We start from the raw sequence: 26,395 nt of genomic DNA, 5'->3' as shown, positions 1-26,395 counted from the left end.
ACCTTTGGGCCATCCCTCTTCAATTTCATCATGTGGCAGCACAGAAGGCTCTTGTCTAAATTCCTCTGTCTGTGTCTGAGGATATTGCTTATTTTCATTAATAAGTCTTTCTAAGGCTTATATCTTACCAAATTTTTCTCATTTTCACTAGTAAGTTTTTCTAAGGCTTGTATCTTATCATTCAACTTTTTATATTTGGCACAATTAGCAAGCCTTTTTTTCTGTTTGGCACACACACACCACACACACACACAAAACCACTATGGCTATTAAGGATAAAATACGAATTACCAGACTGGTAGTAGTTAAAGTCGGTATTGTGTCAGTCCCAGCTAAATCCTTCAACTCTTTATTTATTGTTTCCATTTTCAATTCATCCTTAGTAGTACTATACAGGGTCTTGATTTCCTGTATTGTTATACTATCCATCATTAATGCGGGAAAGATTGTATTTTTAAAAATTGTTTAAGTCCTTAAGGACTTCCCAGGTGTCTCACCCAATCTGATGACTTCTCAGTTTTTCAGTCCCTGGTGTGATTTCTGTAGTGTGATTGTACCAAACTTTGCTTTATCGTTGGTACAGTGGCTGCTCCTGAATCTACTACTGCTTCAGCTACTAACAGGACTCGCTGTTCAGGCCGAGGTCCACCAGAACCACCTCTGCCACTGCAACCAAATGTAGTTTTTAAATAAGTCTTTACCCTTCTATTTTACCAATAAAGACTAGGAAGTCAGATGCTGGGGTAAAAATTTACCAGCTGGCCTTCCTCCTTAGCTGGTGACCAAGCAAAATAGACTCTCTGTGGCTAAAATAGAGCGTTACTCTCATTACTTCCTGTGTGCTTCTCTATTCGTTTTCCTGACTCCCTCTAACTATAACTACTTCCTATCTACTAGTTGCTGGCTCTGCCTCTTGACCCAAGGTTTTTATTTAATTAACGCAAACTCGGGGTTCACAATGTGATCAAATATCCCTCAACGGACCCTGACCCCTTTTCTAGAGAAGGGTGCTGTTGCCCCTTCATTTCAGTCCGATCCCTCCTGTATTACCCCTAAAGGAGAGGCGAAAGAGGCACTCGAGGCACACACCTACCGCCATATATAAATGTCAGTTAATTAGACTACTGACTGAATTAAAATCCTCCACATCATCAAGCTTAAATAAACTTCGGGTTTCAGAGTACCTGGAAGGCAGGACCTGGGCTGCCCCGCTCCTGACAGTCGGGGCGGAACCTTGATGCTCGCCCCACTGCAGGCCGCGGGGGAAGGCGCCAAGAGAAGCCCGAGCCGGTGTGCCACCATCTTACTAAAGGAGTGCACGCCCCGCAGTTCGTTCTTCCCACGCCGGCCTGGCCGCTGGCGGGGCGGGGCGGGCCATGGCGGCCTCAGAGCCCCAGGGGCACGCTGTGCGGATGTCCACCCAGGGACCTAGGCCTGGCGCGGCCCCAGACGGCGCGGCAAGAGCTGCAGGACTGCCCTCCGGACGGAGCGGCGGCGCGGCCCTCCGGCTCGGGGAACGCCCGCCGGCCGCTATGGAGAAACGGGGACCATACATGGTGACGCGCGCACCTTCCATTCAGGCTAAGCTTCGTGAGTGCGCCTGGATGCATGAGGGTCTCTGCCGAAGCGGGCTGCTGTGGCCAAGGGTTGGGCCCCAAAGTCCCATGATCTAGTCCCCAGAGGGGAAGGGGTATAAGGTCCAGCCCTCTCCCGCCGCTGAGACCCCGGGGAGCAGCGGAATAGGGAAGACCCGGCTGATCCAGGACCTTTTGACTTCCAGAGAAGCACCGGGACCTGGCCAAGGCCGTTCTACGGAGAAAGGGCATGCTGGGGGCCTTACCGAACCGCCCCGATTCTTCAGGAAAAAGGTCTCAGTGGGCTTCACATCCTCTTTGACAGAAGCTTCCAAAGAAGGCCTTTAAAAGCCCCCTGCCCCGGAAACAGGGCGCTGAAGTTTAGGGTTGAGTTAGCTAGTCTGCTGACAGGTTCACCTTAAGAATGGGGACTGGAACTACCTCTACTCTTCTTTAAGACCGTGCTAGTATCATGCAATAGGCTTTGAAATAGGGAGTTCCATCAGTGCATAAGTAGGATAATTCATTAAGGGAAGAGATGGTGGCTGAAGTCCCAGGAGCGGAGATGAGAATGACCTGTGCAGTGTTTTGGGTTTTGTGCTTGTTTTGTTTTGTTTTTATAGAATGGGACGCTCTCGGAGCTAATAAGACCTCACATAGTATGGCTGTTTGCAGCTGAATGTTGAAACTCAATTGTCAAGGGATTTGCCTGAGCTTCTCTGGTTAAATAAGGTGGAGAAAAACTGCTTTACCTTCTTCAAAGGAGGGAGATGTATTTTTCTTAGGAGCTATCAGTGGAGTAGAGTGGGTTAGCACATAAATTGAGGAGCCAGAGCCACCTGCATAGAGCATTAGGCTGTGATGGCTGTGGCTGGGTAGAGGGAAGTCTGGAATGGTCTTCCCTGTGAAATGCCTGTGCTTTCTTCCCCTCCCCATCTCTCCCCAGGTCAGTGAAGTTTAACAAGGGCTATACTGCTCTTAGCCAGAGTCCAGATGAAAACCTGGTGTCCCTTGACTCTGACAGGTGAGTAGTTTCCTTGGAAACCGCTGGGGAGTGATTTGGATAGCACTGCAGATTGCTTGGTGCCCTTGCCTGTTGCCTATCTCCTCCAGTGCCCTTCATGCACATTCTGGGCTTTCTCTTCTGAGTGCTGTCCCTTCCAGGGATGGTATGGCTGGAAGGGTCACCCTGTCCTATGGTGCCTGCACTTTAGTGAGAATGACTGTTTCTGCTGAAGTCAACTGAGGGAGTGGAGCCATCGGTACTCACTGGAGACTCTGGGCTTGAGCTCTATGGTGTGCGGTCTTTGCTTCACAAGTCCTTCAGCCCCTTTGCATGTCCTCCTTGCCATTTGCAGCTGTGCTCCATAGATGTCCCCTGAACTGATTGTCTTCCTCTTCTCCTAGTGATGGGGAGCTGGAATCCAGATACTCCTCCGGGTATTCCTCTGCAGAGGCAAGTCCAGAGCGCCTATCTGTGCAGTGCTAGGCTGCAAGCAGCGTCACAGCGCTGTGCTAGGTTCTAGTCTGTTCTCTAATCTTCCACTATGCCCTCTTCCCTTAGCAGAGATAACTGGTGTCTTAAGAGGAGAGCTGTTGAAAATTCAGGAGACTCTATAGCCTCAGGGCTAGACGTGATCTCAAGAGTCCATAATCTAGAAACCCTCTTGATAAATTCCAGCTAAGTGTTTACTAGCTTCTGTGTGCTGGGATGCTTCCTGTGATTGGGTACTCATTACATCCGAAAAGCATTGTTTGCTGCCCTCCCCCAGCAAACATACAACTCCTTCTTTAGTTAGCTTGTAGGTCTTCCTGTTTCTTGCAGCCTGGACCCACTGGTCATAGGTCTGCCTTCCAATGTCACACAGTAACTCAAGTCACCCTATCACCAGGTCAGCAGTCAACCCTCCCTTACCCATCTTCCACTGAGCCTGCTTTCTTTAGTTCGTCTCTGGGCAGTTCTGAGTACACCTCCTGGGCTGGTCTTTTAGACATCTCTCAAGAATGATTGTCCCAGGGATAAACACAGGGTCAGGAAAGTCTCAGCCGTGCATAACTGGCGCATAGGATAGCATGTGCCGGTATAAGCACAAAGAAGCCGAAGTGGGAACATGACTGTACTAGGTCTTTCTTCCTTATTCTCCAAGGAATCTTTGGCTAATTTCTTAATTTTTGCAGTTTATACAGCGTACCCTCCTTATATGTCTAGACACTAAAATTATTAAAATTGAGAAAATTTGTCAAGTGGTGATGGCACATGCCTTTAATCCCAGCACTTGGAGAGGCAGAGGCAGGTGGATCTCTGTGAGTTCGAGACCAGCCTGGTCTACAGAGTGAGTTCCAGTATAACCAGAGCTACACAAAAAACCCTTGTCTCAAAAAAAAAAAAAAAAAAAAACTAAGAAAACTCCACCAAGAATTCCAAGTCTTAAATTATCCTAGCTTGATTGACATTTTGCCTCCCAGTACCCTGGTGAAATCAGGCTGACTGTTGGACTTAGCAGCTCTGCCAGCAGAGAAGGTAATAGGAACTGGCAGTGCAGACAGAGTTGCTCCCTACCCCTTTCCACTGTACCGCATATACCTTTAATACTCAAGCCCATTTTTCTGTTATCAGCCCCATATTTATTTTCCCTTCCTTTTTATTTATTTATTGGAGATAGTTTCCTCTCTATGTGACCCGGTTGTCCTAGAACTTCCTAGAACTCACTTGTAGACAGGCAGGCCTTGAACTCACAGATCTGCCTGCCTCTGTCTCCCAAGAGCTGGAACCAAAGGCATGAGCCACCACACAGGACAGCACAGTATTTAATCTTGACAGGGATATCTGGGTTTCCCAAGGGAAAAGTCAGTATAGTGGTTTTGGGGTGTTTGTTTTTTGAGACAAGGTTTCTCTGTATAACAACCCTGACTGTCCTGGATCTTGCCCTGTAGACCAGGCTGGCATCAAACTCACTGAGATCCATCTGCCTGCTGCCTCTGCCTCCCTGGCTGGGATTAAAGGCATGTGCCACCACTACTCGGCTCAGTACAGTGATTTTTTAATGTGAAGCCTGGATAATTTTCAATAACCCTCTAGGGAGTTTGCTGCTGGAAATGCACAGCTGGACATAAGTGATGCTTCCTTTGTAATCCAGGATGTGGAGTTGTCCTGGGGCTAGTGGAGCAGGAACAGGAAGCTCAGGAGTGGTGACAGGGACCTGCCTTTGGGCAGCCGCTCTGCATGCTTTGCATCCTGGTTTATAGTTCTCTCCTCTTCCTTTAGCAGGTGAACCAGGATGTGAGCCGGCAGCTGCTGCAGGATGGATATCACCTGGATGAGATTCCAGATGATGAGGACCTGGACCTCATTCCCCCTAAGCCTATTGCCTCTTCCTCATGTTCTTGCTGCTGGTGCTGCCTTGGGGATTCTTCCTGTACCCTCCAGTAGCCATAACCCTCCAGGACGGGCCCTGCTTATCATGAGGCCTACAGAGCCCTAATGGCTTCTCACAGCTCGGTGCACTGGGCCTACCTTCTGGGTAGGCCGCTGACCTACAGGCAAGCCCTCACCTAGTGCTTCTCCTGTCAGAAGCCCCCGCCTGGGTCATAGGCGACAAGTGAAAGTCTGCAGTTCTCTGTTGGGCAGTTTCAGGAAACTATGTCAGTAAGGGCAGGAGTAGAGACTTTCTGTGGTTCTTATGCTACTGACAAGGATTGCTGAGAACCCATTTGCAGACGTTCTGACTGGTGTTTGTCGGGGTGTTCTGAGAAGGGAAAGAAAGAGCTCCCCTGCCCAGGCTGGTGGGTGGTATGGTGGGAGGCAGAAAACAGCACTTTATGGCTTGCAATAGGCATCTGAAAGAATATAACTGAGACCAAGTCAGGAAATTCTGGTTTTTTTGCTCCATCTCTAAGGTCAGTTAACAGGTTTGACCTTGAAGAAAGCACTAAGTGGGTTGTTACTTCAGGTTACATCTGTCTAGTTACGGCAAGGAATATAGCTTAATGATGATGCAGGATTGTGGCTTTCTGAACCTCTGAACTTGAAACATCCTACTGGTCCTGCTGCCTGGATGTGTTTAGTAACTGATCAGCCCTAACCTGGTTAAAAGGAAACTGCATTGTGTATGTTCATTTATCTGTAGTTTCTTGATTCGTTTTTCTACCTGTTTTATTTTTGGTTTGTTTTTTTTTTTTTTTGAGTTATTAGTTGGACTGGCTCCTGTGGCTGGCACCAGAAACCTGTAGTTTTGTGATTACCGGCAGAGGGAGCTGCTGGGCAGTAAGTGCCTTCCTGGGTTTAGCTTTTTAAGCTTTTGAGTGAGAATAATGTCCTGGTGTAGCTATGTGGCTTTGGCCTACATGGAAATGTTCAGACAGGATGGGGAGGAGACCTAAGTCTCCTGGACCTCACTTGAGATAGATCAATTTGCAGTGCAAGGGGGACTTCCCTCTTCTAACAAGGTTTATTCCTATGGCACATTCCTCTGCCCCAGCACAGGCTCGCAGGCTGGAGCAACAGCTCTAGCAGATTGCCTAGCATGTGCAATGTCTGGGTTCAAGTCCCACACTGCGGGGTGAGGGCATGGAGCACAGCAAACCTGTGGGTGAGCATAGCCAACACAGGGATAATTTCTCTTGTGATACCAAGCCTTTCTGGAAACTCAGTTTTCCAGGACCCTCTTCCCTACCTTTTACCTTAACCCAGGTGTATGGTGAGACTTGGAGTGGACAGGGTTCCCAGTACAAAGGACACAACAGTCAGAATTAGGAGTTGGGCACACATGTGACTGTCATTTCCAGTGGCTACTAGAGGTTTATAAGGAATGATGGGCCCTTGTGGCCATTCTACAAGTGGTAGCATAAAGGATAAGATCAAAAGAGAAGGCCTTCCCTGTTACTTGGCCACAAGCCTGCTAGTACCTGACAGGCTTTTCTTCTCAGGCCACTGAAGACTGAAGAGTGTACCAAGTCTGGGTGCTTTTTACTCAGCTGTCCAGCAGCATCCCAGGAGGGAAGATGGGGGCGAAACTAGAGGCCATCTGCTTGGCTCTTGGGACTGGGTTATAGTGGCTGCTTGTGTGCTGCAGTGGGACTCTCTGCAACCCAACGCAGGCATCTCACATTCTGAGCACCTTACGTAAAGCCTGCAGGGAGGGAACAGACCATATCGAGGCCTTCTGTAACTGCAGAAATGAAGCACTTGTGGGAAGGGAATAGATGTAGTGCAGCAGAGACAAAGACTTGATGGGATGGCTGTGAGGGCTACAAATGGTTGTGGAACTTAGATGTGCAGCCCTATTTCTGTTGGGATTTGGTTAAGACGGAGTAGTTTGGACATTTGGCAATCCCCAAACCACACCCTTTGGGGTAGTTCTTGCTGTGATCAAACATTGAGATACTTGGCCAGACCAGCTCCTGGAAGGGAAGTGTAGAGCTGGGTGGTCTTACATGAGAAAGCATTACTTTGTGGCAGAAGCTCAGGGATGTGTTGCAGGCGATAATGTTCAGTTGGGAGGGGTAGAAATGGTCCATTGTTAGGGGCTAGACGAAAGTAATACCAATAAAGGCACACTGGTGCCCAGATTCAGAGGGCTGGGTGTCCTGCAGGAGGCAGTCCTGGGAAGGAGTGCATCCATCTGATGTTTACAGACCACTGCTCTACAGACCTCTTGGCTTATACTTCTACAGCCTGATATAATAAATGCAATCATGGCAGTTGGTCTGTATTGTGTTGCATTGGGGTTTTTTTGGGGGGTGGGGGGAGGACTTACTTGTCTGTGTAGCCCTTGCTATCCTGGAACTCACATGGGAGCTGGGAACCAAACCTGGGTTCTCTGTAAATACTTTTAACTGCTGAGTCATCTCTCTAGCCCCCAATACATAACACTAGCCTGAGCTAAATGAGAACCTCAAAAATACCTAAAAGGGACTAGGGGTGGGTCAGTTGGTAAAGAGATTACTGTGCAAACATGAGAACCTGAGTTTGGATCCCTAACCTCTCTACCACAAGCATCCAAATAAGAAGCCAACGGTGGTAGTGGCATATACCTGTAATCCCAGTTCTGGGGAGGCTGAGCCACGAGGCTCACTGAGGCTTTCTAGCTAGTCAGCCTAGCTGAACTAGTGCGTTCCAGTGAGAAACTCTATGTCTCAAAAAAAAAAAGGAAAAAAGGTGACTGACTCTTGAGGAATAACATTGAGCTACATGTGCACATACATAAACATGTGCAAACACCAGAAGCCATAATACAGCTGAGACAGAAGCACGACTTCAAAACCAACCTTTGCAACATGGCAAGATAATCTGCAAACAGGTTCACTAGAAGCACGGCCACAGCCTGCCTGCAAGCTGTGCAGCTGAGGCGAGGCTGGCTTCCTCTCCTACCCCTTCCTATAAAAGAGTTCTGGAATCCAGCCTGCCCACCCCCAGGAAGTTGTATGAAGCAGAATTAAAACCAAAATTGGACAACATCAGAGAACTCTCATCAGGGGCAGGAATACCGAAGTCTGACTGCTCTTTAGTCTGTATCCTCAACACAAGTGATCTTTAATTACTTTGACAGAGCTGGAGGGAGTAAGAGCATTAGTCTGCTGGCCTGCCCCTTCCCTCTCTGCAGCTGAGAGAGCAGGCAGTCCTAGGGCAAGAAGCCTGTTCTTAAGACATCGCCTCACCTGCCACTCAGATGGATGCTGACCTAATGCTGGGTCATGCATGTTTTGTTAGCCTAATGCCTTAGCTGGGGCACAGCTGTTGCCTCCTGAATGGACACATCTGACTCAGAGGTAGTAAGGAGTGTCGAGAGTACCGTGGAGTGGTAGGTCTCAGTCTTCACACAGACCCCTCATCCTGGAGATGGTCAACCTGGGCATGCTCTGGAGTCACTAAAGCCACACTCACTACTCTACCATTCCAGCATGCACCAGAGAGTCACAACAGGGACCGGGGTTGGAGCTGGCCAGGATATGGTGACAGGCAGAGAGGGTAGAAGACTGTTCTCTACAACAGACAGCAGGCCCGGAAGATGAGCAGATCCTTGGGCACGGTAAGCTTCAGCGAGACACTCTCATTGGCCCCAATGAAGAGCACTCCACCACGCTGCAAAGGGATTTCTGCTTGAACTGTAGGTGTGGTAGCTGTCACTGTCCCTTGGACCATGAGAAGGATGCTGGCAGAGTCTACTGCCAAGACCTTGTATTCAGTGACAGAGCCAGGGACCTGGTAGAGAGAAGTGATACAAGAGTTTACACTCTGCCCCTGGGTTTCAGAGCACCTCAAGGGCAGCTCTCGTCACCATGGAGACCCACATCTGGTCCCTGGCAGAGAAGTAGATGGCCTCTGTGGCTGCCCATACTAGGTGGCTTGATAGGAAATCCAGCCCCAAGTATACCCCTGTAGGTTTGACATGCTACACAAAGGATACCCACCTGGCCCACGCACTCACCTCCATCTTCATAACAGTGAAGTCCGGCACAGGGGGGTCATAGATAGAGAGATAGGGGTCATCTTGACTCCGTGTTGGGGCAAACAGCCTGTCCTTGCTGGGGCTAGGTGTGTAGTTGAGCATTTCACACAGGGTTGGCACATCAATGAATTTGGGCGTCAGGCCAGCACGCACAGTATTGTCTGAACATGCCATGCACTCCACACAGTCTGAGGACAGATAAATGTCATGTGCTAAGAGGGGCTCTCCAGGGCTGGGCCTCCTAACTTAGGCCAGATGCATGCCCTATAAATTAGGTAAAAATGTGTGAAGAGAATTGTAGGAGAATATGATGAAGGTAAAAGGCATCAAAATTATGTTAACCCCTATGTTAACATGACTTCTCTTACACTTCTGCAACAGAATCCTTTGAGTGGATAAGCTGTCAACAGTCAGATGGGACACCAGTTAGACCTGGTGGCTTATGCCTGTAATCACAGCACTCGCAAGGCTGAATGAAGTAGAAGGGCTGCCACGGGTTTGAGGCCAGCCTGGGCTACAGAGTGAGACCCTGTCTCAAAATAAGAAGAGCAACAAAGAGGGTGGTCAAAGTGGGTAAAACCACTTGCCATTCAAACATGAGGACCTGAGTTCAAATGCCAAAGCCACATATTAAAACTGGTGTATAGTATGGGGCTGAAGAGATGGCTCAGTGCTTAAGAGCACTGGCTGTTCTTCCAGAGGTCCTGAGTTAGATTCCCAGCAACCGCATGGTGGCTCATATCATCTATGGTGTGATCTAATGCCCTCTTCTGGAATAAAGGCATACATTTAGATAGAGCACTTGTATACATAAAATAAATAAAATCTTTTTTTATAAAAATATTTATTTATTTATTATGTATACAAATTCTGTCCGTGTGTATGTCTGCAGGCCAGAAGAGGGCACCAGACCTCATTACAGATGGTTGTGAGCCACCATGTCGTTGCTGGGAATTGAACTCAGGACCTTTGGAAGAGCAGGCAATGCTCTTAACCACTGAGCCATCTCTCCAGCCCCAATAAATAAAATCTTTAAAAAACGGTGGTAGAGCTGGGCAGTGGTGGCACACGCCTTTAACCCCAGCACTCAGGAGGCAGAGGCAGGAGAATCTATATGAGTTTGAGATCAGCCTGGTCTACAAGAGCTAGTTCCAGGACAGGCTTCAAAGTTATAGGCAAACCCTGTTTTGAAAAACAAAATAAAACAAACAAACAAAAAGGTGTGTAGTACAAATACTTGTAATCCCAGCATTTCTATGGGGAGATAGGAGAATCCTCTGAAGTTCACAAGCTAGCTGGATTGGAGTATGTGGCAGAAAAAAAATTTAAAAAGACCCTCAAACAAAATAGAATGAAGATCAGCTGTAGCCGCCAGGCTGCCCTCTGACCTCCACATGTGCCCTATGGTACATGGGCGCCCGCACTCACACACAAGTGACATCCTCTGATGCATCACCCATCACCCATCGTGAGTGTGAAAATCTCCAGGCAGATAGAGTTGGTGTGCAAACACAAGTGAGAGGACGGAGAACAGCAGCTTTGTCTAGTGTGGCTTGGCTCAAGCTGATTTCCACACTCATCAAAGGGACTTAACACCAGAACTTGTGGCTGCTAGCACATTTTAAGCAATGTCTACCATCCGGCTGGCAGCCACCATCCACATTGGCTCAACCACCCTTGGGGTCAGAGGCTGGCCTGTGCTTACAGAAGGCCTCACCAACCATCCTCTCTTTCATCCACACAAAGAAACAAGGTCCACAGGGGATGGCAGTGGAGCATACGACTGAAATGGGGCTCACCTCCCTTCAGGTAGGCATGGGGCACATTGGCCTCCAGAAACATGGCTTCCCCCGGCTTCAAGTTGAGCAGGTTCAGGAAGTAAATGGCGAAACATCCGATATCACCTGGGTACTGCTGGTGCAGCTGCAGCAAGAGCTTCCCACAAATGTCGTCCATGCTGTTTCCGGCAGATACTGAGGGTCACAGAGCATCCCAAGGCCACTAAGACACACGTGGTAGTCACGGCTTCACCCTGATGAGGGAGTCTTAGGAACAGGCCCCGCCCCGGGCCTCTCCTAAACATCCCTCATCTTTGATATTCAGTCATCCTTGGCCTTTCTGCTCACAAAAATGCCATCTCTAGCCTCAACCATCTGCATGCCTAGCCTGGCTACAGCAGCTGGGTGGGCATTGTGGTGCACAGCCATCATCCTAGCACCAAAGCAGAAGAATCACCATGAGTGAAGGGTAGTCTGGGCCTTCACTAACACAGCCTGGACTGCTGAGTCTGACCCTGTCTCACATGGTAAAGGCTAGGGACGCAGCTCAGTTGGTAGGGTGCTTGCTTACCCAGCATGCATGAAGCCCTAGGCTTGGTCCTGGCTCCACAAGAACACAGACATGACAAAGCGTGCCTGTAATCCCAGCACCACCCGAGAAGTAGGAGCAGGGGTGTCAGAATGTATCTAATGAGTCTAAGGCTGGCTTTGGTTATGAGAAACCTTGTTTCAAAGAGAGGTGGGAGATAAAATTGTATGAGAAATACTTAAAACGCAGATACCACTAGTATCTCCAGTTCAGATTTTGATAAAAACATCTCCAGACAATTGCCCCCTCAAAAAGTCTCCTGGTTAGGGACCACTCACTGCTCTTGAGCACAAAATCTATTTTAGATCAATGGATAACCCCGAACCTTCATGAAGAGTGCCAAACTCCCTATTGGCCAAGGACTTTCCCTTTGTTAGCGCTGAAAGTCCCATGTCTCAGGAAATCTGCCCATCTTAGGCGAACTGGGATGGCTGTACTGCAGAGAGCACAAGGCACAATGTGCTGTGGGCCAAAATGTACCCTGGAGACTGACCAAGGGAAGATGAGCTCAGCCTGGGCTACAAACATGAGGGAGGTTTTTGGAAGGGCAGGTGCAGAGGCAGAGTGAGCTGAGTTTCCTCAGCATGCAAAGGAGAGAGGACTGTATTCAGGGTGTGCAGGACCCACAATAAAGGAAGCAGGGTTCCCAGAGGGAGGTTGGCTTCGTCTTCACACAGAGACTCGATCAATGGCTGTTCTGATGAACACTGGGGCAAACATGAAGGTCTCTGGCCTAGAGAACCCAGTTTTAACAGGTGAGCACATGACGCTAAGGGGTCACTGCATACCTGGGTGTCAGAAGAGAGGTCAGGTCAGGGTTCTCCAAGAGCATGTGAGCAGATCAGACCCTCAGAACCACAGCACAAAACCAGAGGCTATGCTCAGGGAAGCTCTGGCTGCGGCGCAAAGGTAACACAGCAGGGACTTAGGGAAAGACTGACCCAGAAGCAGGTTCTGTGGCGGCCTGGAAAAGGAGCTGGCCTATCAGAAGAGGAGCTAGGACCTCAACAAGTGCCATGGACGCTCCTGACTCTATCAGCCTGGCTGCTTTCTCAGTGTCTGTTGACTCCTCAAGCCAACAGTAACACAACCACACCCACCACGGTCATTTCCTGAATCCTGTTAGCACAAGGAGGGCTTTAAGGAAGAATTAATCATTAAAAGTACAAAGCTTAAGTCCTCTAGAGCAGAGTGAGCTCCTTGGTCCTTTCCTGATCCCCAGTCCCCCAAATGCTAGTCTGTCCCCCAGGAAGCAGCTGGAGGGCTGGGAAGAATCTGGAAGTGCCTGGGTAGGGCATTGGTAGAATCCGCTAGGCCAGGGCACTTTCAGCCACCTGGAGAAACCTGTTAGAAGGTAGCACTCAACCTGGGGCCTCACTCCACAAAGGCTGGGAAAGGAATAGTAGCAGCTGATCTTAGCGCCCATCTAAGTTTGGCCCCTTTTAGGTTCCACTTGGGGAATGGGGCTGGGAACCCTGTATCCATGGCCTCATCTATGCCTCTCTCAGGAGTCCGGGGTAGGACACTGCACCCACCCAGGCCTCTGCCACACCCACCTTGCTGGGAGATGCGCTTCACCAACAGGTTAAGCTGCTCCACCACCACCTTCTTCTCACTCTTCATCAGGTGGGAGAAGCAATTCCTCAGAGCAGCGGCCACAGCCCCAGGATCCCCGCTCACGCTCTGCTTCAGCTGTGCTGTGGCCTCCTCTCCAATCAGGGACTGGAACTCAGGCACCTCTGCAAGATGGCCAGGGCAAGGGGATGTATGAGAAATGATAAGACAAAACACTGAGAAGTGAGGGCCTCCCACCAAATCCCTAACCAAAGCCCTGGCGATGCTACAGAAACCCCGCCTTGGAAACGTGTGTCCACCCCTAGCCCTCAGCAACCACACCTGAGCCTGGTTTCACTATTTAGCCCACTGCCCCCCAAAACTGCCTCATGAGGCCAAAATCCATTTAGCTCCTATGATAATAAGCCTGTGCTCTCTGTCTCTGTTTCTCCTTTGGTCCAGGTTCATCCCAGAGCCGGTACGCATGTCCTCAGCATTCCTGCCCAGCCTTACTCTTCAGGAAGGTCACAATCTCCTCCACTGGCCGGAAACCACACAAGCCCTGGAAGGAGGTGAGGGCGATGGCCATTTCAGGCTTGTGGTTGTTATCCGGGTAGTGCTGCGGAGCCTGGAGGTGCAGCTTCTGTGCCAGCTCCTGTGGGTGACAAGTGGAGGAGGACGGTCGGGAACCAGCTTTCACCAGCAGGATTATGGTCTCTGCAGCCCCTGCTGCCCACCTGCCCCAGCTGCCAGGTGACAATGAACCCAGCCAAGGCAGCATGCAGAAACTAGGGGTTCAGTCAACCCAGGGTAGAGAAATGGGCCAAACAAATCCAGGGGAGAGCTGGGATAGACTTACGAGACCCGGCCTGTGGCTCAGGAACTCCAAACAACAGGCATGAACTGTGTGACTTGGGTAAATGATTTTTGGAGAGGCAAAGCTAGGAATGTCTAGAGTGTTAGGTCACCCTCAGCTGCATGCTGAGCTTGAAGCCAGCTGGGGCTTCACAAGACCCGTCTTCAAAAACTCCAAAATTAGGGACTGGAGAGATGGCTCAGTAGTTAAGAGCGCTTGGTGCTCTGGCAGAGGACTTGGGTTCCTTCCCTAGCACCCACATAGTGGCTCACAACCATTTGAATCTCCAGTTCCAGGAATCTGATGCCCTCTTACTTCCAAAGGCACCAAGCATGCATGTGGTGTACTTACATACATGGAGGCAAACACTCATACACATGAAATAAAATAATCTTTAAAAATTAAAAAAAAAGTCAGGCAGTGGTGGCACACACCTTTAGTCCCAGCACTTGGGGGGCAGAGCCAAGAGGACCTCTGAGAGAGATCCAGGGCTACACAGAAAAACACTGTTTCAAATCACAAACAAACAAAAAAAAAAGTTTTTTGTTTTTTAAAAAAGAGGTTGTGTTGGAGCTATAGCTCAGTGGTTAAGGGTACTGGTTGCTCTTCCAGAAGACCTCGGTTCAATTCCCAGTACCCACATGGTAGCTCATGAATATCTATAACTTCAATCTCAGAGGACCCAATGCCCTCTTCTGGTCTCCTTGCACACTATATTCATGTAGTACACAGACCTACATGCAGGCAAAACACTCGTACACATAAAATAAAAATAAATAAGTATTAAGAGTTTAGACAGACTGCTCAAACTAGGTTGGGTCTTGTTTTAAGAAAATTACACAGCAGGGTGTAGCTAAAGCAACAGCTGGGGTGCCTGCCATCCTGGAATTCTGGTATTGAACTCTCCAAGACAGCCAGGTGGGGAAATGGCAAATATGAACAGACCTAGGCTGGGGGAGGGCAAGCCAAGGATAAACTTGGAGGAGCTCTCTTGGCATAGGCCAGTCAGCTGTCCACTTAGACATAGCTTCGGTACGTGTCACCAGCATCTGCCCCTGAGCAGCCAAACTGGATTAGTAAGGCTTGGATTTAGCCCTGAGCTAGAGCCTAGTACAGGCAGGGTGAACGCAGCAGTAAAATCTACGGGTAGGCCCACCAAAACCGTCTTCCCCTGACCTCTGCACCCTCTGCTCCTCTACCTTGTTAGGGTGTGCCTGGATAGACAGGGCTGTTTCCACGGAGAGCACTTTGAAGAGGAAGGGTAGCTTGCCATTAAAGGTGTCTTTGACCTTTGAGCCTAAGCAGTCCTGGTTGTCAGCAATCCACTGGCCTAATGTCTTCTGGGAAATACGGTTGTCAAGGATCCTGGCATCTCCCCGGGGATGTGTCCCCATCCACAGCTAGAAGGATAGGAAAGTTGAGAAAGAAGGAAGCAGCTGACACCTTGTATGTACGAGGCATGTATCAGTACGGTGGTTTATAGGTTCTGGGGATCAAACCCGGGGCCTCACATATGTTCAATGGGGAGAGTGACACTTGAATGTCTCTGAAGGCATGAGTCTCAATGGCAGCTCTGTAGAGGGTTAACATTCGTTTATTTCAGCCTCAAAAGGCAAAACTCCCCTATGCTTTGACCCTTCCCTTCTCAATAAAGGAATGAATTTAAGGTTAATAAAAAAGAAAAAAATTAGGGAGGTGAAGAAATGGCACAACAGTTAAGAGATCTTGCCGCTCTTCCAAAGCATCCACCCGTCGGTTTCTAGAACACACATCAAGTAGGGCTCACAATCTCCAGGGGATCCAATGCTCTTGGCCTCCACAGGCACCTACCCAAATACAGACATACACACCTATACATGATTAAAAATAATAAAAATAACTTTTTATAAAAATAATTTTTAAAGAGAAAAGTTAATCGAAGTTAAACATTTATTTTTGGCTAGGAGTGGTGTTGTATGTCTGTAATCCAGACACTTAGGATGTAGAGGCAGGGGGATTGGGAGTTCGAAGTCATTCTCAACTCCACACCAAGTTTGAGGCCAGCTTAGGCACCCTGAGACAGTTTCAAAAAAAAAAAATCAAAACAAATGAAGACTCAGTAAGTGCTGAGAGCTGTTCTGGAAAGAAGGGTAACACGAGGGTGTAAAAAATCCCAGATGCTGGGCATGGTGGTGCACGCCTTTATTTAGTCCCAGCACTAGGAAAGCAGAGGCAGACAGGCAGAGGCAGGCCATCTCTGAGTTCAAGGCCAGCTTAGCCCACAGAGTGCTTTCCAGGACAGCCAGGACTACATAGAGAAACCCTGTCTCAGGAAAGAAAAAATCACAGTCGTCTTATCTTCCTTTGTATGAGACTGAGACTTGATACAGAGACCAGGCAGATCCTCCTGCCTCAGCTCCCCAGTTCTGTGACAACTGTGGTCTCAGCTCTCTTTGTGCACTGACTGGTCCGAGAACCAAGAGAACACCTTTTATGGGCTGCAGAGATTCGTCCCAACTCTCCATATGGCTTGTTTCTGCCCGTTGGGTCTCACTTAGGGTAGAGGGGACTAATGTGCATGCAGCTGGGGTCTTACCTCTGCATAAGGCTTGTCCTCTGAGATCTGGGCCAGTGGGTCACTGCTAGCCAGCAGGCATGCCACTTCGCTGTTGGAGCCCATCTTCCCCCAGGCATACTGCTGCACCACACAGGAAAGTGGGAACACTGGGGACACAAACTAAGATCAGCTTCCGCTCTACTCTTCAGACCTGACCCTAGTGCTGGGAAACCAGGAACGAGAGGGGGATTCTAACTGAGGGCAGTCACACAAGAGTCTTTGAGTTGTGGGATGACACCCCCCTCTTCTGCAGTTCTCGATGTTCCCATCTGTAAGACGGGCAGATACGGATCTTGTCTGCCACGGGGAAGAATTGAGTTCAGTTGATGAGAAGGGAAAAGGAACTAACTACTCGTCTCTGCACTCAGTCAGTCCCGGAGTGATCCAAACGCACTCAGGGGCACTAGTCTCTTCGACCCCCGGTAGCAATCCCCACTCCAGATCCCCTCCCCTGCCCGGCATCCACGGGAATGGTCGCGCCCTGCAAGGTCCTGACGGGATTAGTCCCCAGGACGCGACCACCACCAAGGTAATCAGCACCGGGCAACGACTCACCTCGCTGACTCGCCATCCTAGCCGCCGGAGACCCGGCTCCAGGCACGTAAGCCCTTCCCAGCAGCCTCCGCTGCTCTGCGCGCAGAGCTTCACGGGAAATGTAGTTCACAGAGTCCACCACCTCCTTCTGCAGTCAGGATCCCTTGTTGCCCAAAAGTATTGTTCCTAATCCTTGGTCCAAACGTTCCTGTCTTCCAACTCCTTTTATCTGTACGAAAGTACTGAGAACTCGCTAAGTATCACAGACTGTTCCAAGGATACTCCAGAGAACAAGATAACGCTACTTTTGTGCTTTTTCAGGGTTTCTAGTCTAGAGAAGGGAAGTAATTAAATAAATTTTAACGGTGTGTCTAAAGGCAATAAATAACCAGACGTAGTAGCACATTCCTTTAATTCCAGTACTTGGGGAACCGAGGCAGGATTGTCTTGAGTTCGGGATCAGCCTGAGGCACATGCTGAGACCCTATCAGAAACAGGTCATTTGGGTAAGCCCCAATAAGAAGGAGAGATTTTAGGAAAAGTGAAGAGTGTTCCTGGCAGAAGAAAGAACTAGCAAGATCCGCTAATGCTGGAACTTGTGCCTACATTTTACACAATAGCAAAAAGGGTCAACATGCAGGACAAAGCGACGAGGTGGGGGGAGTCAGCAAAATGGAAAGGCGATGAGTTCATATGTTCTCATGAGCACTTCAGGTTTTCCTCTGAGTACCCAGTAGTTAGAAGGTTATTGGCGCGAAGAAACTATGAATATGAAGGGGATGAAGATGTCTCTCGCACCCCCTTCACTCCTCCAGACTGTAGAATGAGGATAGTAAGAGAGATTTGCCAGCTTTATCAGAGGAGATTGTAAAGTCGTCAGTGCTCTGTGTTCCGCTGACCCTCCCATCCTAGGTGTCTCCAGAACCCAGCCCTCCTAAGTCTAAGGTGCTCATAAGCTTTGGCAGGAGGGGAAGGCACTAGGAACCCTGCACAGGAGAGGCTGGGGATGGACTTCTGCTGTGAAGTCATCTTGTCATATCCTCTGCAGAAAGTCTCTGGCATCCAAACCTCCTTAGCAGCCTAGCAGGAGAGCAGCCAGCTGGAGACCCAGACTCACAGCTGTCAAAACTCCTGGGAACATGAGAGAGCGGTTACAGACCTGGGAGGGCTCTCGAACAGTCCCAAGCATTGCAAACACAGCACTGGCAGGCAGGTCCTGCCAATTCCCCTTCCCACTCCCTTGCTAAATCAACAGATGACATTCTTAAAGCCTCCAAGGTCCTTACCCCTAACTCATTCCTGAGACTGACCACCGAGTCCCAACTATCAAAACATCGAGGCCCAGCAACCAAAATTCATTATTTGGCTTCACTGACTATAATGTCCAATCAGGACTTACCAACTTACATTAGCACAGACTTCTCCTTTTTCTCCTTAAAAACCACTCCTGCAGAGATACCTTCTGCTCTTGGACTGAGGGAGCCCCCTGGTTGTCTGATCCAGGATAAATAGATCTCTTTGTGCTGAGAGTTTGGTGTCTGGGTGTATTCTGTGCCAGCTCTGAGACCCCTCAGACCTGACTCTCCCTTATACATGTGGGATGGGGGAGCTGATTTGCACAGTTTCTACCACATAAGTCCAAGGAAAGGGGAGCCGTTTCTCAAACTTTCTTTCCTGGGTGTGGCTATCAACTCCTCCTGGAGTCCTCTTGTTTATATAAATCAAACCATATTTCAAAGGAAGCTTTCTCACATACTAATTAGTAAAATGGAAAGCACAAACATCATGTGCTTGGCAGCTCAAATGCCTCCTAACTGGAGTACGGTCTCCTTCCCTCACCCCTGTTCCCCAAGCCATACTAACTTGCTGGGCTAAGAATCAGAACAGGAGGCTGGAGAGATGGCTCAACGGTTAAGAGCATTGACTGCTCTCCCAGAGGTCCTGAGTTCAGTTCCCAGCAACCACGTGGTGGCTCACAACCCTCTGTAGTGAGATCTGGTGCCCTCTTCTGGCCTGCAGGCATGCACGTAGAAAGAATATTGTATACATAATAAATAAATATTTAAAAAATAAAAGAATCAGAACAGGAGTGGCGCATGGTCAGCAGTTAGGAGGCAAAGGCAGGCAGATCTCTATGATTTCCAAGCTAGCTTGGGCTACATAGTGAGACTGTCTCAAAAGAGCCAGAGAGAGAGAGTTAGACACAGGGATAAAGAGACAGTTCCACAATAATAACATTGCTCTTGCGGAGAACCCAGGCTCTGTTCTCAGCATCCACATGGCAGCTCATAACAGACTGTCACTCCAGTTTCAGGGGTTCTGACACCTTCTGGCTTCCGCAGGACCACACACACACGGTGCACAGACACACATGCAGGCAAAACAGTAAGTAGCACATAGAATTAAAAAAAAGAATTAGATGCAGGAGTTCAGGAAGCACTTCCATTGTCACTGCCAGAGAAACCAGATTCAGAATCACTTCCACCGAGCATCATTTGCAGAAGAAAGAAAAAAATGTGATTGTTGAGACAGAATGCCCCCGTCCCTGCTATCCACTCACACACAAGAAAATGATCTGTAGAGGAAACCAGAGTGCCTGGGGAACCTAGAGTCTCCCACCACTCCTCTTGCTGGTCTGACTCTTGAAGGACAGCGTATACTGTGCTATTCAGGGATATCCTCCCCCCCCTCCTCTCCCTCCCCACCTCCCTGCTACCATGTCTAACTCGGCTTCCCATCTCTTTGTAGAGTTTTTGTTGTTTATTTTGAGACGGGGTCTCCGTATGTAGCTCTGGCTGGCCTAGAGTTCAGAGAACCACCTTCATCTGCCTCCTGGGTGCTGGGATTAAAGATGTGCGCCACCACACTCGGCTTCCTGCCAGTACCTGCTGAGAGTTCAAACCGAGACAGCAGCTGCTCTCATTCTTGTTAAGCTACATACTATTTAAACCCTTTCCAAGAATTCTCCTTTTATGATTGAGATATTGTAGCCAATAAATCTTTTAGCTTCACTTGCTTTAAACTTTTGTTTTGTTTTTGTTTATTGAGACAGGTTTTTCTGTGTAGCTTTTGGGAGCCTGTCCTGCAACTAGCTTTGTAGACCAGGCTGGCCTCGAACTCACAGAGATCTGCCTGCCTCTGCCTCCTGAGTACTGGGACTAAAGGCGTGTGCTACCACTGCCTAGCTAGTGCTGGTGTCCACAGGGGACCAAAGGTATCAACTCTTCATAGAGCTGGAATTGCAGGCCATTATAGGTTGTCCAACATGAGTTCTCGTCAAGAACAGTACTTGCTTTCAATTAATGAACCATCTCTTCAGCATCTTCACTTGCTTTTAATTGACTTTAACAATCACTAATTTGAAAGTCTTGTTGGCACAGAACTATAATCTTGACTCAGGAGTCTGAGGCACGAGGATTGAAAGTTTTGGTTGTGAGCCTAGCCTTTAACGGCTGAGCCATCTCTCCAGCCCGAGGATTGAAAGTTTAAGGCCAGCCTGAGATACATAAATTGAGTTCTAGACCAACCTGGGCTACAATGAAACCTTATCTTGAAAGAAAGAGGAGTGGGGACTGGGGCAATAGCTCAGTGGCAGAGCACTTACCTAGCAAGTTTAATGTCTTAGACAATGTCCTAGTATATCAAGAAATTTAATAAAATAGCTAATTGGAGCTGTGTTTAATGGTACATACCTGTAACAGTAGAAATCTGGAAGTAGAGGTGTATGGGGGTATTCACCAGAGAAGACGGCTCAGACATAGCTATAAGCCAAAAGAAAGTCTTTCGTAGCTGGTTGGCTGGTGTCTGACTACACTGGGTGTTTGGGATCTCAGTGTAGCCCCAAGTCTTTCTCAGGGTGAGCTTTTAAGCACAAAAACCAGCCGGGCGATGGTGGCGCACGCCTTTAATCCCAGCACTCGGGAGGCAGAGGCAGGCGGATCTCTGTGAGTTCGAGACCAGCCTGGTCTACAGAGCGAGTTCCAGGACAGGTTCCAAAGCTACAGAGAAACCCTGTCTCGAAAACCAAAAAAAAAAAAAAAAAAAGCACAAAAACCATGTTCTGGGTTGACACACTTCAGTTAACAAGAACAGTTAGCTAGAAACAGAACCACAGAAGCCAAAAAGCAAGATTAGCACATTTAGAGACTTTCTCAGAATGATGGCTTTGAAGCCTTTGTCTTACTTTGGGCAGGTGGTGCCACCTATGTGCTGAGTTTTATAGCGCGAATGGTACTTCTGTCATGGAGTTAGTTGTACTAAGGTCTGGGACCCTGATACAGAGGCAAGAAGATCAGGTATTCAAGATCATCTTTAGCCTACATGCTACTGGAGGCTGATTGGGCCTTTATGATGCCTCATCTGAAAGCAAAGAATGAAAGAAAGAAAGAAAGAAAGAAAGAAAGAAAGAAAGAAAGAAAGAACCCTAACTACTCATGAATTCAAGGCTAGCCTAGGCAATTTAGTGAGACTCTTGTTTCAAAATAATTTTCTTTTTATCTCTCCCCGCTGCCAGCCCCTTCCTTCCTTCTTTTCTTTTTCTTTCAACAGGGTCTGACTTTGTAGCTGAGGAAGACCTGAAACTCAGGCTGGCCTTGAACTAGTAATTTTTTTGCCTCAGTTTATGAAGTGCTGGGATTACAGGTGTGAGCCACCATACCCTATGAAATCAAAGTTTTAAAAAATTAGTTAGCAATATAACTCAATAACAGAGCATTTGTCCAACATGTCCAAGACCCTGGGTCCCATTCCCACTACTGAAAAATATATATAATTAGTTTGGAAGGCTTGCAGCTGAGCAATGTATTACCAGTCTCCCACCAACTTTGCTGTAAACGTCACCATCACCTTTGACTAAAATCCCCTAATGGGTTAAGAATGTTCTTTGGCAAACATTGCTTTCGGTTCTCTTTTCCCATCTTAAACTGCAAGGTTAGGTAGTACCCAAAAAAGGAATTAAAAGAAGACAAATGAAGACTTCTAAGAGTTCAGTAAGCCAGTTGGGTGGTGGTGGTACGTGTCTTTAATCCCAGCACTTGGGGGGGCAGAAGCAGCCAGATATCTGTGAGTTCAAGGCCAGCCTGGTCTACGGAGTGAGTTCCAGGACAGACAGAGATACCCAGAGAAACCCTGTCTCTAAAAACAACAACAACAACAACAAAAGTAACAAAAAGAGTTAAGTAAGTCCTCTTTTACTTCTAGAACACAGGGCCTCTGATGGGCTTAGCATAACATTAAACCACTGGCCAATGATTTGCTGATCTTCTTCTTTGATTACAAGTAGAGCCATTTGGGATGTTACCTGCCTGTAATTTCAGTACTTAGGAGGTAGGGGCGGGAGCATCAGGCATTGAAGGGCATCCTCAGCATAAACAGCTTGAGGCCAGCCTGGGCTATGCGAGACCCTGTCTCAAAATTTTTTAATCAAATTAAAAGTGGAATAATGTTTGACTTACAAGGAGATGGTACGTTTGTCTAAGAATCATAAGGACTGGTATACCGGTGGGAGAGGGTTTGTTCACCATATGCAAAGCCAAGGTTTTCATGTTTTATCATATTTTTTAATCTATTGCTTGTAAGAACATGCGTGTGCGGAAGCCCATGTTAATTCATACAGTGTGGAGGGCAGAGGTTGATGTTGAAAACAAGCTGTCGTCCTCTGTCATTCTCCACTTTAGTTTTCAAGGCAGGGTCTCTCACTGAACCTGTAGCTTCCTAGTGGCCTAGGCTAGGGGTCAATGAGCTCCCAGGATCTTCTGGTTCTGCTTTCCCAGCGCGAGGACTACAGATACACCTTCATAGCCGGCCTTTTACACAGCTGCTAAGGCTCTGAACTCATGTTTGTGTTGACAGCACTTTACCAACTGGGCCTTCTCCCCCCCCCCTTATCTTATAACTTGTCGTCCTATCTTTTGGACAGGTTCTTCTGTAGCCCAGACTGGCCTTGAACTCCATATAGAGAGGTGAGAATGATCTTGAACTTCTGATCTTCCTTCCTGTGTATGGATGTTTTGCTTGTATGTATGTCCATGAACCACATGTGTGCCGAAGGAAGCCAGAAGAGGGCATTGGCTCGTTCCGTAGTACTGGAGTTACAGATTTGTGAGCTGCCATGTGGGTTCTGGGAATGAAATCAAGATCTACTGAATCAGCAGTCAGTGCTCTTAGCAACTAAGTCATCTTTTTTTCTTTTTCTCGAGACAGGGTTTCTCTGTAGTTTTGGAGCCTGTCCTGGAACTTGTGCCACCACCTCCTGGATAATTTTTTTTAATTTATTTATATTTTCTGTATGAGTGCTCTGCATGCCAGAAGAGGTCATTAGATTCTATTACAGATGGTTGTGAGCCACCATGTGGTTGCTGGGAATTGAACTTAGGTCCTCTGGAAGAGCAGTCAGTGCTCTTAACTACTGAGCCATCTCTCCAGCCCCCCTAAGTCATCTCTCTTGCCCCAGGAATATTGGCTTTTAATTGCCAACTCAATAAACCTGAGTCCGGTAGCAATATTGAAAAACATATATCTCCCTTTCTTAGCTCATAGCTCCTTGGAATCTGTTGGTGATAAATTTTTCTAAAGCTGGAGATAGGGCCAGGATGTGGTAATGCACGCCTTTAATCCCAGTACTTGGGAAGCAGAGGCAGGTGGATCTCAGTGAGTTTGAGGCCAGCCTGGTCTACAAAGTGAGTTCCAGGACAGCCAGTACTATTACACGGAGAAACCCTGTCTCGAAAAACAAACAAACAAACCAAAAGCTGAAGGAAGTGTCAGAGGTCTATAATCCCAGCGCTTGGGAGGTGGGGGCAGGAGGATCAGGAGTCTAAACCTAAACTACATGATATGCTGTCCAAAAACAAGCAAACAACAACAACAAATGGGGCCAGAGACATTGCTCAGTAGGTAAAGGTGTTTGCTGGACAATCTGAGTTCGATCCCCGTGATCCACATGGTAGAAGGAGAGAACTAAATCCCACAGGTTATTCTCTGCTCTCCCAAATACACCGCCCCTGCTCCCAGATACACACACACACACACACACACACACACACACACACACAAACTGGTATCTCCCAGGGACAGACTGGTACAGGGACAGAATGGTGGGCAGTCTCCACATTGGTTATAATCAAGTTTCATTCCTTCTTCACCAGCTCAGCATACTACTTAGCCTTGGTGCTGTGGAAGAGGAAGTGAGACAATTTCACACTGTGCAGTGCGGTTTCCTCTCAGAACACAGACAACTAAGATTCCTGCCCTTGGAGGGGTATCTCTAGGGGCTGAGGGACAGAGGGCAGCACCGATGGGTCCCTTTCTCATTGTCTCAACTTTCAGATGTTTTCTGGTGGCACTGAGCCCAGCTTGGGTGGATAACTAGGACATCCACAGGGGAGGAGGGAGAAAGGTAAAGGAAACTGATCAGTGGAAACAGTGTTTGCTAAATGCTTATCATGTGCTTGGCACTAGTACCAGGATATGTAAGTACCAGATACATGAGAGCGAGCAAAGTGGGCCTCTGTAGAGCCTACTGTCTACTGGGGGAGACAGACAACAGGTGTGCAATTAAAATCTCTACACTGGGAAGGAAATTGCAACAATCTGAGTACCAGGTAATCTAATCTAGTGAAGAAAAGTCACTTGTGAGGAAAATGTCTGAAACTGGATTTGAAGAGTACACTCAGTGGGGCTTGGGGTAAGAGCATGCTAGAGAGAAGGGACAGCATGTGTGAAGGTCTGAGCCAGGAGAGATTAGGGAAGTTCCAGGAATCAAAAAGTCACTAGAGAGAGGAATGAAGGGGTGTGGGCAAAAGAGGGGGTGAGAAGAGATGGGGAAGACAAATTTCAAAAGATCTTGAGGGCAAACTAAATGTTTGGAGTCCACACATTAGAATGGTTCTGAGGGTAAGGGTGCTTGCCACCAAGCCTAATGCCCCGAGTTCAATCCCTGAAAAACACATAAAGGTGGAGGAGAAACAACACTAGTTACCTTCGGACACAAGTACTCACACCCAGCCACACCTCGTGTAGGCATAACAAGCACTACTACTTTGTTTTTGTTTTTAAAATTTTCTTATTTTATGTGCATTGGTGTTTTGCCTATATGTGTGTCTGTGTGAGGGGGCTCGGTCCCTGGAACTGGAATTGTAGACAGTTGTGAGCCGCCATGGGAGTCTTCTGGAAGAGCATCCAGGGCTCTTAACCTCTGAGCCATCTCTTCAGCCCACTTTTGTTTGGCTTTTTTCCCCCTCAAGACAGGGTTTCTCTGTGTAACAGCTCTGGCTGTCCTGGGACTCACTCTGTAGGCTAGGCTGGCCTTGAACTCAGAGATCTGCCTGCCTCTGTCTCCTGAGTGGTGGAACTAAAGGCACATGCCACCACTCTGGATCTATTACTACTTTTTAAAAAGAAAAGTCTTACATAAGATCTCTGGTAGTTCTGAGGGGAACTTGTCTAATTACCATTGATAAGCTCTCCAGGATGCAGGAAGACCAAGTGTTCATTGTAAATAATTTGCTTGAGAGTCTTAGGAGATTCCTTGGGAAAGGACATGCATATGTTTATGTTACCAGCCTTTACAGTAAATGTTAATCATGCTATAATTTTTACTTATTAGCTGATGAGGAAGAAGGCATCAATCAGACTCTGAGGTGAGAGCTTCCTTTCCCTTTTCAAATCCCCATAATTTTCCCGCGTTTCTATACCAGTACCATCTTAGGATCACAAGTTCAAGGCCATCCTGAGCTGTACAGTAAATCCCTGCCTCAAACATACAAACAACAATAAACGACGACAAAACAGCAAACCAACCAACCAACAACCCTGGAAACCAACAAAAGGAAAAACATCTGTTTTGACAACACCAAGAATAGACCAATTAGTAACATTGTTTCGTTCCAGGATAAGAAATGATAAGCGCTGCTTTCCACAGCACCCCGAAAGACACGAATAAATAAGTTGAGTGGATTTGCAACCTCCTCCAGGACATTCCTAAAAAACCACAGAATTGGACAAGGAGGGTGGGGCCTAAAAAGATGTGGGATTTATTTACGGCAGGTGCTGATGCAACTTTATCCTGGAGCACAGTTCTTCAAGTAATTCCTCTGATTGACATGCCACCCTTGTCATTTTGCTCCTGGACTTGCCCTAACTTCCCAATTTTGCTCTCTAGGAATGCATAGAGTTTCTTGCTGGTCCCTCATTTGGAAGCTCAGAATAAACACAAATTGGAAAGAAAGTATCAGAAGACATTCTGCACAGGAGGAGGAAGTGAACTGAAGGACTAGGAATGTAGCTCAGGGCTACAGCGCTTGACTATCATTCGTGAGGCGCTGGGATCTACCTCCAGCACCTTGGCAGAAAAAAAATAAGTAGATGGAAACAGAACGCTTATCCATCGCTTTCCAGTGGGCTGGGCAGGGGGCGGAGCGGACCTCTGTGACGACACAGGACCACGCCCCCGCAGAGAGCCCTACGC

At 47.9% G+C, this 26,395-nt stretch overlaps 2 protein-coding genes across 5 annotated transcripts; one reads left to right on the top strand and one right to left on the bottom strand.

Moving 5' to 3' along the window:
* Positions 1-1,277: 1,277 nt before the first annotated feature.
* Positions 1,278-7,015, top strand: Fam219b (family with sequence similarity 219 member B). Of its 3 annotated transcripts, none has more exons than XM_075965762.1 (5): positions 1,278-1,590; positions 1,781-1,868; positions 2,521-2,598; positions 2,982-3,030; positions 4,843-7,015. In XM_075965762.1, the coding sequence occupies exons 1-5, from the start codon at positions 1,377-1,379 to the stop codon at positions 5,002-5,004; spliced, it is 591 nt and encodes a 196-aa protein (XP_075821877.1). In that variant the 5' UTR covers positions 1,278-1,376; the 3' UTR covers positions 5,005-7,015. The 3 variants fall into 3 exon arrangements, with proteins under 3 accessions (XP_075821877.1, XP_075821878.1, XP_075821876.1); XM_075965761.1 differs by having other exon boundaries at positions 1,279-1,590; positions 4,840-7,015; XM_075965763.1 differs by lacking the exon at positions 2,982-3,030 and having other exon boundaries at positions 4,840-4,972.
* A 1,061-nt stretch (positions 7,016-8,076) lies between these two features.
* Mpi (mannose phosphate isomerase) lies at positions 8,077-17,016 on the bottom strand. 2 transcript variants are annotated; one of them, XR_012910013.1, is made up of 8 exons: positions 16,951-17,015; positions 16,375-16,502; positions 14,999-15,199; positions 13,457-13,598; positions 12,946-13,128; positions 10,822-10,995; positions 9,002-9,286; positions 8,077-8,775 (listed from the first exon to the last, which is right to left on the bottom strand). XR_012910013.1 is itself a non-coding variant. In XM_075965760.1 (8 exons), exons 1-8 carry the CDS (start codon positions 16,964-16,966, stop codon positions 8,557-8,559), a joined length of 1,272 nt encoding a protein of 423 aa, XP_075821875.1. In that variant the 5' UTR covers positions 16,967-17,016; the 3' UTR covers positions 8,077-8,556. The 2 variants fall into 2 exon arrangements, 1 of the variants encoding a protein (XP_075821875.1); XM_075965760.1 differs by having other exon boundaries at positions 9,002-9,210; positions 16,951-17,016.
* Between the last annotated feature and the right edge of the window lie 9,379 nt (positions 17,017-26,395).

The sequence above is a fragment of the Microtus pennsylvanicus genome, chromosome 3, assembly GCF_037038515.1.
Source record: "Microtus pennsylvanicus isolate mMicPen1 chromosome 3, mMicPen1.hap1, whole genome shotgun sequence".
NCBI classification, from domain to species: domain Eukaryota; kingdom Metazoa; phylum Chordata; class Mammalia; order Rodentia; family Cricetidae; genus Microtus; species Microtus pennsylvanicus.
Note: the sequence above shows the minus strand (reverse complement) of the source record. Positions and strands in the feature narration are given on the sequence as shown.